This window comes from Portunus trituberculatus, chromosome 35, assembly GCF_017591435.1.
Source record: "Portunus trituberculatus isolate SZX2019 chromosome 35, ASM1759143v1, whole genome shotgun sequence".
Lineage (NCBI taxonomy): Eukaryota > Metazoa > Arthropoda > Malacostraca > Decapoda > Portunidae > Portunus > Portunus trituberculatus.
This window is the reverse complement of record NC_059289.1, coordinates 11,760,926-11,770,925: the sequence shown is the minus strand read 5'-3', so window position 1 is coordinate 11,770,925 and position 10,000 is coordinate 11,760,926. Positions and strand designations below refer to the sequence as shown.

Below are 10,000 nucleotides of genomic sequence, written 5' to 3'. Positions count from 1 at the left end.
CTTTAATTTTCACAACCTTTAACCTTTCTGTTTACCTTCGCGTCGCACGTACATATGTATGTTTCGCCCATGTCAAGTCTTCTGCCGGCCTTCAACATCCATCCCAGACACCCAGAGTTTCATTTCATCTCCTTAATTGCGTCTTATTTTTCTCAAGCGGACTCGTGGATGGTGCTACATATTTTACCGTGTGGGTTCGATGGGGAAAATTGCTTATAACGCTGACTTAATTATCTTGAGGCTCCAGGTATGACGCGCAGGAGGTTGCTGGTTGCTAAGGATGGTTATGTGTGTGTGTGTGTGTGTTGGCCAGGTGTGGGTTGATTAATGGGTGTTGTATTCATTATATAGGATGTGTTGATGTCATTTACACTCAATTATATTCTATTAGATTTTTTTTTCAGCTTCTATTGTCCCAGTACTTCTGTGTGAAGTTGTGATTTCGTGAAGTCGATAGGAAGATTTATTTTTTCATCCTTTACAGAATGGGCAGCGTTCTTTTTTTTCTGTCTTTTTTTAGGCACGTGTCAGTGATTAGAGGAAGTGATAAGAAAATTCATGTTCCAACAAACGTATTTTCCTCTCGGTAATCTCAATCTTGTCCAGCATTTGCCACTGCACTGTGTAAAGGTGTGGGCAGAGGAAACAAGGAATGAAACAGAACAAGTTGTATGATCATCTAAATTTCTGCTTGCTGCTCTCTTCATTGACTCACTATCTCACTCTAACGTTACATAGGCAGGCCAAAGAAAAAAAAAATTAGAAGAAAAAATCAACTAACTTTTGGTTCAACAAAAATATTAAGCATGAAACAGATAAGACCCACAGAAAGTAGGCAAGTCTAGTTCTGGAGACGTCCTGCGACTACTCTTTAGAACCAGATCAAGTGATAGAAAGGAACGAAAACATAACTTCCCTGAAACTTACTTAGCTTTACAAGATAAGACATGAAAAGGTAAAGGTACTGCGGGAGTTATCGCTGGACTCCTCAAGATCACGACATACCGGTATTTTGTCGCATATCACTAAGCAAATCTGTCATCACATAATTGAAGATCGTATGAGTAACTAGTTGAAGTTCGTATGAGTTACCAGGTTTACCCACTGAAATATAAAGTTGGTCTTACTTTGTGGGTCCTTTCGAGGTAGTGTCATCACTCTTCCATAGTGCCGAAGAAATAGTGTGGTAGAACTTTTGTTTTTTAATTTCAACAAGGTTTCATCCTGCGTAACATCAGGAATAATAGTTGTGTATGAGAGAGAGAGAGAGAGAGAGAGAGAGAGAGAGAGAGAGAGAGAGAGAGAGAGAGAGAGAGAGAGAGAGAGAGAGAGAGAGAGAGAGAGAGAGAGAGAGAGAGAGAGACATCTAATCCTCACGAGAATCCACGGCCATGAAACCTGAACTGTCCAAACCACTGACATCTAATCCTCACGTTTAAACACACACACACACACACACACACACACACACACACACACACACACACACACACACACACACACACACACACACACTTATACACAACTCTTTCAAGAAAAAATATATAATGGTGAACTGAAAAGTAGAAGTTACTCAGAATCTTGACCTACATGGAGAGAGAAAATCGTTGTTGTGGTTGTGAATGATTACCTCTCATGTCTATCAGTGTCACGTGAAAACCAAGTGTATGTGTTTAACCAGCTTCTGTTTCACTCCAACGTGTCCTAGAACTCAAACATTAGCCTGGGCTGGTGTTGGTGAAAAAATAGAAAAGTACTAAGAAAATATTGTCACCAGTAGTTTAGATTTTCAGGAGATAGACAAGCAAAAAAAAAACAAAATGACTGATGGACGTACTGATCAGAGAAAGAGAGAGAGAGAGAGAGAGAGACAGACATCTTACCTGTGTATTAAAATAACCACGAGATCTTCCTAACAGTCAGCAGTATGGGGTAGCGGGAGGCAGGGCGGAGGCAGGGGCACAGAGGCAGGCATTGCAGGGCTCTAGAGGAAAGGACTTTGTGTGCAGGCTCAAAAAATGCGTGGCTTTAATTTTCAACCTGAGTATTTTTTAAATTCATATTGTTTTTGATGTCTTTTTCTCACCCATTTCTCTCTCTCTCTCTCTCTCTCTCTCTCTCTCTCTCTCTCTCTCTCTCTCTCTCTCTCTCTCTCTCTCTCTCTCTCTCTCTCTCTCTCTCTCTCTCTCTCTCTCTCTCTCTCTCTCTCTCTCTCTCTCTCTCTCTCGTAATTTACTTCTCTTTTCACTATTCCCTACAGGAGCATTATGAATAAGGCAAGGAGGAGAAGCAGAATAAGAACGAGGAAGGGACGTAAGGAAAGAGAAACAAGAAGTAGCAGTCGTGGATGATTATAATTAAACGAATTTTTTTCTCTCCCAGCCAAGGTTGCTCTGTGTATCTCATCCATTAAAGTTCGTCGTTATTATGTTCACGTTAACGAATTTGCGATTTAGATGGTCTTCATGTTTAAAGGATTGCCCTAATATATTAAAGGAGAATGTAGTTTATAATGAATAATCTCATCGTAGTATAATCAGAGAGAGAGAGAGAGAGAGAGAGAGAGAGAGAGAGAGAGTGCAAGCGTCAAAAGGTTACTCGATCGTAGATATAAAAATAACCGGTCTTTGTCTGGCTAACATTACAACAATTATTTGAGTTGAGTGACTTATTTCTCCGTGTGTGCGTTACAGTGTTGGAAGGAGCGCAGTCACGGATCCATAGCGTAGAGTGCGACTTACAAAGGGGAACATAACGATACATCAAAGTGAATATTATAACGAACACACCACCAATGACTCCAATCTCTAAAGCTTTAAAGAGACAGGAGTACATACGCACACGAACACACACACACACACACACACACACACACACACACACACACACACACACACACACACACACACACACACACACACACACACACACACACACACACACACACACACACACACACACACACACACTCGCAGTTGGTGTATGACATTATAAGTTACCTGTTTTGAGTTTTGCCTTCATGTATAGTATAATGTGTTACGATCTCCATAATACGACATGAGCAGTTTGAAAGGAGGAGCATCAGGTCATCTATTGAACTGAATTAACTAATCTCCTCTTAACTCATTCTCTCATTCTTTGGAAGTGGCGAGTTGGACAGGTTTTTTTTCTCTTCTTTTTTTCTGAGTCTCCATCTTGCCGCTTGTATTGTCAGTCCATGAATGGTTTTACTTCAGTGTTGTTAGAGAGTTGGTGGGGAGAGGATGCACGTCACTCCAGGCTAATAGAATGAGGACTAATGAAAGGAAGATAAAAAAGATGTGTGGAAAAAGGTGAAAACAAGACGAGAAGAAGAGATACAGATCGAGAACCGTACTCCTCCTCCTCCTCCTCCTCCTCCTCTTCCTCCTCCTCCTCATCCTCCTACAGCAGTCAATAATCCTTGTCATCAAAAGCAACGTGATTTTTTTTCTCTTTTTTGAGGAATTCTTTACTCTTAACAATTTTGCGCTCGGCCAGTTATGAGATGAAAGAAATGTGCCGGTGCTTCGTCATTCTTCCTTTTTATTGTTGTTTTTTATGACGGTATTCTTTTTCTTTATATTGTATGTGATTGACTGAGAGAAGATCGATGAGTCAGTTTAGTGTTAGAGAGAGACAGAGATAGAGAGAGAAAAAGAGAAAGACGTATTCTCGCAAAACACAAAGGTGGTACAGTAACACATTTTTCATTTACTGGGTGTTCTTCCTAATCCTCCTTTTCCTCCATTTCCTTTCGTCTACATTTGACTTATTCTTCTGTCCATTTTAACTTCCCTCTACAACAGTATCATTTTTTTTTATTTTCTCTTACTGACATTGCTCTTTTCTTCTTCCTTCCCACCTTGTCTTCCTTTTATTCTAGGCTCAAATTTTTACATCCCTCACCATAAACCTGCTCTTCTTCCTACAATCTCCCCTGGTGCCTCATCTAGACTCTCTTAAACCTTCCCATCAGCCACTTCTTTCTCCCTCAACCCTTTCTTTCTCTCGCAGCCTCCTTCCCTACTTCAACATCTCTTTCCTCTATCTTCAAACCTTATTTTCTTATCTTTATCCCTTCCTCTAAAATACGTCCTCTTTCTCCAAGTTTCCTATGTTTCTCCTTACTCCTTTCTGTCTCATTTTGCTTCAGTTCCCTCGCCATTTTCCATTCCTTGAGCTCCATCGTTTTTACCTCCATTAGTTCCTTGTTCCTAAAATTCATGTTTTCTAACGTGTCCTTCATTTAGTGTTTCTTGCTACAGTATTCAGTTTGTTCTCCTCTTCAGGTTATTTCTTTATCTCCACTAACTTCTCTTATCTCATTTCCTTCACTTCCCTACATCAGTTCTTCTTCCTGTCCTTACGCATCTTCATCCTTAAGACCTTCCCTGCCACCTGCACCGCCTCTCTGTTGATATAGTCTCTTCTCAACACTGCTCTCCACTTCCTCCCTTAAGGCTTTCACCTGTACGCCTCGAGTATTGGTTAAGACACCTCCTTGTGCTCTTCCTCCTCCTCTTCCTCCTGCATCTTGTATTCTTCTTCCTTTTCCTCTTCCTCATTGAGCTTCTAGAGTTCCGTGTTGTGCTCTTTTGTTTGATCTGAGTCTACAAGTACCTTCCTTGACTCCTATTTTGTATTGTGTGTGTGTGTGTGTGTGTGTGTGTGTGTGTGTGTGTGTGTGTGTGTGTGTGTGTGTGTGTGTGTGTGTTATCGGCAATTTTGTACCTAAAGATTGAAAATATATAACTGGAATGACAAACGCACACACACACACACACACACACACACACACACACACACACACACACACACACACACACACACACACACACACACACACACACACACACACACACACACACACACCTCAGATATACGAGAATCTGTTGGGTGTTTGTTCTTCCTTTGTGTTCCTTTGTGTTCCTACTTCTGTATGCGGTAAGTGCGTTGTCATAAGCCTTATAAGTGGCAGTCAGAGGTGTAGTTACGGTGGGAGAATTGCCTGCACATGGCCCCAATTATTCCTACATATCTGCGTCTCTTTTCTCATTCTTCCTTTTCTTTACGTCATCTGTATTTGTGGTGATATTTGTCGTGCTTCTGGTCATCGTTTTTTTTTTTGTTTTGTACGTGTTCTGCCAGTTTGTCTTTCTCGCTTTCTTATTCTCTGTCTCGCTCTCTTATTCTGTCACTCTCTTATTCTCTCTCTCACTCTCTTATTCTCTCTCTCTCTCTCTCTCTCTCTCTCTCTCTCTCTCTCTCTCTCTCTCTCTCTCTCTCTCTCTCATTGCTTCTTCATCATCTTCTCCTCCTCCTCCTCCTCCTCCTCCTCTTCCTCCTCCTCCTCCTCCTCCTCCTCCTCCTCCTCTTCATCATCATCATCATCATCATCATCATCATCATCATCATCATCATCACCTCTTGCTCCTCTTTTCCTTTTAACCTTCCTCCAGCGTACATACCATTGTGTATAATTTTCTTGTGTGTCCTCTCTCTCTCTCTCTCTCTCTCTCTCTCTCAATGAAGGGGACGCTGTTTTGTATTGTTTTCGAGACTTCGAGACGCTGTTTTATGGTTTTCGAAGCGCCTCGTTGATGAGGAAGCGACCGAGACACGCCGGGACGAGGGGAAGGAGGGAGTAGGTGGCAGCGTTCCATAATGTATGTAATATCTCAAGCCGGAGGGAAGGAACCACCACCTGTATCACCGGTGTGTGTGTGTGTGTGTGTGTGTGTGTGTGTGTGTGTGTGTGTGTGTGTGACCTCTCGTCCTTCTCTCTTGTGTCTCTTTCTTCTTTTCTTTTAAACAAATATGTCTCATCCTGTCCTTCTTTTCTTCGTTTCTTTCTTTCTTTTTTCTTTTTTTTCCTTTCCGGCCAAAGTTTTTTTTCTGTATTTTTTTGTTTATTGTTGTTTTTTATAGTTTTTTTATTATTTTTGCTTCTTTGTTTCGTATCATTATTTTTTCTACTCTTTTCTTTTCAATTTATTTTCATTTTTATTTTTTGAAAGATTAGAAGTGGTTTTTTTATCCTTTTTTTTTTTTTTTTTTTTATTTTCTCTTTTCCTCATTTTCCCTGCCTCATATTCCTTTCAGCCTTTTTTTTTTCTGTCCATCTCTTTCTTTTCTGTTCTCTTTCCTTACCTTACTTTTATTTTTATTCTTTCATTTTTTGTCACTCACTTTTTTTACTCTCTCTCTCCTCTTATACTTTTCTTTTTCTGCGCCTTTTTTCCACATCCCTTCTCTTTCCCCTCCATCCTCTCTTTTCCTCTGTGCCTCCCTTTATAATTTGTTTTGACTTTACTTTCCCTACACGTTTCCTCCCTTTGAACGGCCGCGGCTTTTAACATTCTTCTGATATTACGTCCCTCTTTCTTTTTTTTTTCTCAATGCAAATTTTTTTCATATACCCAGCAGGTTCCCGCGCATTGCCTCCCCACGCTCCGGTTCACAAGGGTTTGTCATGAACTCATCAGTCGTAGGAGGGAAAATTTCATGCAAATCGGCTTCTTTCCAGCGTTCTTCCTCGACCCAATTAAGTGCACTCTCGCCCACGTCTTGATAGGAACTAACGGGGAGTAATAAGCCATCGTAGGCGAAAAATGCGCGTGCAAGAACTGACGTAACACATTCTTCATACCAGCCATGTTGTTATTTGTCTTTGTGTCACAGTAAGGAATAACAACTTGGCGCTTTGTTGTTTTATGTGTGTGTGTGTGTGTGTAAAAGTTGCAGTGCTTAAGGTTCCTTCTCTCTCTCTCTCTCTCTCTCTCTCTCTCTCTCTCTCTCTCTCTCTCTCTCTCTCTCTCTCTCTCTCTCTCTCTCTCTCTCTCTCTCTCTCTCTCTCTCTCTCAAGCTTGTGATCGCTTTCTGAAGTGGGCATCGCTGTGGACAAGTGAGCAAGAAACATACGTACAGTTTAATACAGAGAGCATCAACACCCTTCCCCTCAGCAATTATTTACGCATAAGTTAGAAATTATGAATGACTCTCTCTCTCTCTCTCTCTCTCTCTCTCTCTCTCTCTCTCTCTCTCTCTCTCTCTCTCTCTCTCTCTCTCTCTCTCTCTCTCTCTCTCTCTCTCTAATGGTTCCTTGTTGTTGCAGCAGACGGAAATGAATTACACTTTATCTTGCATCCTCGAGGCAACCATAGCGGAAAAAATGATTAGCAAAGATCAAAGAAAGATGTAAGAGGACTCAGCCCTTAGACGGAACAATTTACTTTTAGAATTGATTATTGCGACAAGCCACGCGGTCCAGAAAAACTCTCTCACACACACACACACACACACACACACACACACACACACACACACACACACACACACACACACACACACACACACACACACACACACGCCCGGTAGCTTAGTTGTTAGAGCGCTGGCTTCACAAGCCTGAGGACCGGGGTTTGATTCCACGGCCGGGTGGAGATATTTGGTGTGTCTCCTTTCACGTGTAGCCCCTGTTCACCTAGCAGTGAGTAGGTACAGGATGTAAATCGAGGAGTTGTGACCTTGTTGTCCTGGTGTGTGGTGTGTGCCTGGTCTCAGGCCTATCCGAAGATCGGAAATAATGAGCTCTGAGCTCGTTCAGTAGGGTAACGTCTGGCTGTCTCGTCAGAGACTGCAGCAGATCAAACAGTGAAACACACACAAACACACACACACACACACACATACACGTTTGATTCGATCCCTATATAGAATTTACTCTTCTTTAAATCTTATAGCGCAACACTTTTGTATCTTTTCTTTATGTATTTCCATGTATCTTAACACACGACTTATCAAATTTTAACGATTCCTTGAGCCATCCAAGTAGTTCCTAACAGGCCTGTCCTTTAACCCCCTTCAGTACCATGACACGTTTCTATATTTTTTTCTTCTTACTATTTGGTGATTTTAAACAGCTCCAGAAATTTAAATGGCAGATTAAAATAGGGAAGACTCTGGCCATTAATCTTCTAACCTCCATGAACCCTTCTTAATATAAATAAAATCATCTAATCACACCAAAAACTCATGCTAAAAAATGCGTCCCAGTACTGAAGGGGTTAATGTTTCTAATCTTCCATTCAACGTTCCGCACAAACCTTAACATATCAATTAGTGACCATTTAGTCTTCACCTTCATCCTCCCCTTGCCCTCCCCGCACACATGTCATATGCAGAACAATTCAGTCTCAGTCTCCTCTTCCTCTCTCTCTCTTTCCCCTTACTACATAGTACCTGTCAATCTAATCCTTTTCCCTCTCCCTTTGAAACGCATCACATCTCAATCTTAATCTTCTCCCTCTTTTCATTTACAACGCAACTTACCTCAGTCTCATTTTCCTCTCTCTCTTTCCCTTACACCACCATCTCTTTCAGTCTTAATCTCCTTTCTCTTTCCCCCATACAATAAAACATCTCTCAGTTTCCTCTCTCAGTTTCCTCCTCTTCATCCACAGTAGCGAGTGAGGGTCTTCGTCTGCGAGAGTCCGTCATTCCGCCTTATAAACTCCGCGGGGAGACGGTGGAGCTGCGATGTGACTACGAGCCCGGCAACTCTTCCATCTACTCGGTTAAGTGGTTCAAGGATGACGAGGAGTTCTACCGCTACGTTCCCCGAGACACGCCGCCATACCACATCTTCCCGAGAGGAGGCGTGACCCTGGACGTGAGTGTTGAAAGGGTTAAGGGACGCAGGAGGGGCTGGGAGAAGAAATGAAGGGAGTTTTTATTTAATATTTTTTGTTTTCTGTTGTTTATTCCTTAGAGCAGAGCACATGTTGGTTCCTGAAGTCGTTTTTCCTTCCTGCTTTGTTTATTAGATGACATATACTGAGATTTTTATGTGTAGATGAGGGAAGAGGTTGAGAAAACGGGGGGAGGAAATACTTGGTGCTTAGAAATGGTGACTTGTTCCTGACCAGCGTTTTTTAATCTGGTTTTCTTCGCTGGTTGACTTTACACGTAAATTTTAATGTGTAGATGAGGGCGAAGGTAAGGAATGAAGGGACTTTTTTTGTTGTTTTGTTAGTTAAGTACATGTACCTTCCATTTTTTCTCTCTCCCTTTTTTTTTCCACTAGTTGACTGATGAGAAATCTTAATGTGTACATGAAGGAGTTTTGTGTGTGTGTGCGTTTTTTTTTTTCTTTATAATGGCTCTTAAATTAATATATTAGTCTCTTCCCTTCCCGTGGTGTCATGGATTAATTTTCTTTTTAAAATTAGTGTAATAGTGCACGTCATGTTTTCCAAGAGCACACCTGACATGAATTATTAATCGTCCCTTAATTTATTCACTTCACAGTCTGGCGTAAAACCGCGTAATCCGTGTTCACACAAAATCTGAGGCTTAAAATGAGGGGGTTTGAAGCTTGTTTTCACATTAATTATGAGGCGGCACTGGAGAGATTGACTCGTTTGACATGTATACTTATGATTCGTTGTTTATTATCTTCCCGATCGGAGCAGTACGAGCAAATCCTAGTGAGATCATTTATATGTAAACCACAATCTAAATCTCATCTTATATACACACATACATAGACGTGTCAATAGATATGTACACTACCATCAAACATTTTATAATTTTCTTTCTCTTGTTTTACACTCATTTTATCGTCACTTCACACTCGTCTTTCGTTTCCCATTTATTTTCTCTTATTTGATTCTTGTTTTACACTCGTTTTTTCATGTAACTCTCGTTTCACATTAGTTTTATCTTCTAATTGTTTTTTATTTCACTCGTTCATCAATTTACATTTGTGTTACAGCCATTCCATACCCACCACGCTCTCCTTTCACACTGGTTCTGCAGTCTTCTTCTAAAACACTGACTCACTTTGACTTAATAATGCAAATTGCAGAAATATCTAAATTATACGTAATACTGATTTGATTTTAATGAAAATAATTATGATAAAAGCTAACTTTCTTTTCTTTTGTCTAGTGAGTGCTATTTGAAGGGAGAGAGAGAG

At 40.9% G+C, this 10,000-nt stretch overlaps 1 protein-coding gene across 5 annotated transcripts in view; it reads left to right on the top strand.

The window, feature by feature from the left end:
• Positions 1-10,000, top strand: part of LOC123513014 — a 363,536-nt gene that overhangs the window by 310,797 nt on the left and 42,739 nt on the right. For all 5 annotated transcript variants that reach the window (XM_045269820.1, XM_045269819.1, XM_045269822.1 and 2 more), the window contains one exon: positions 8,484-8,692. In XM_045269820.1, coding sequence (XP_045125755.1) covers positions 8,484-8,692 — 209 coding nt within the window. The remainder of the gene's footprint in view (positions 1-8,483; positions 8,693-10,000) is intronic.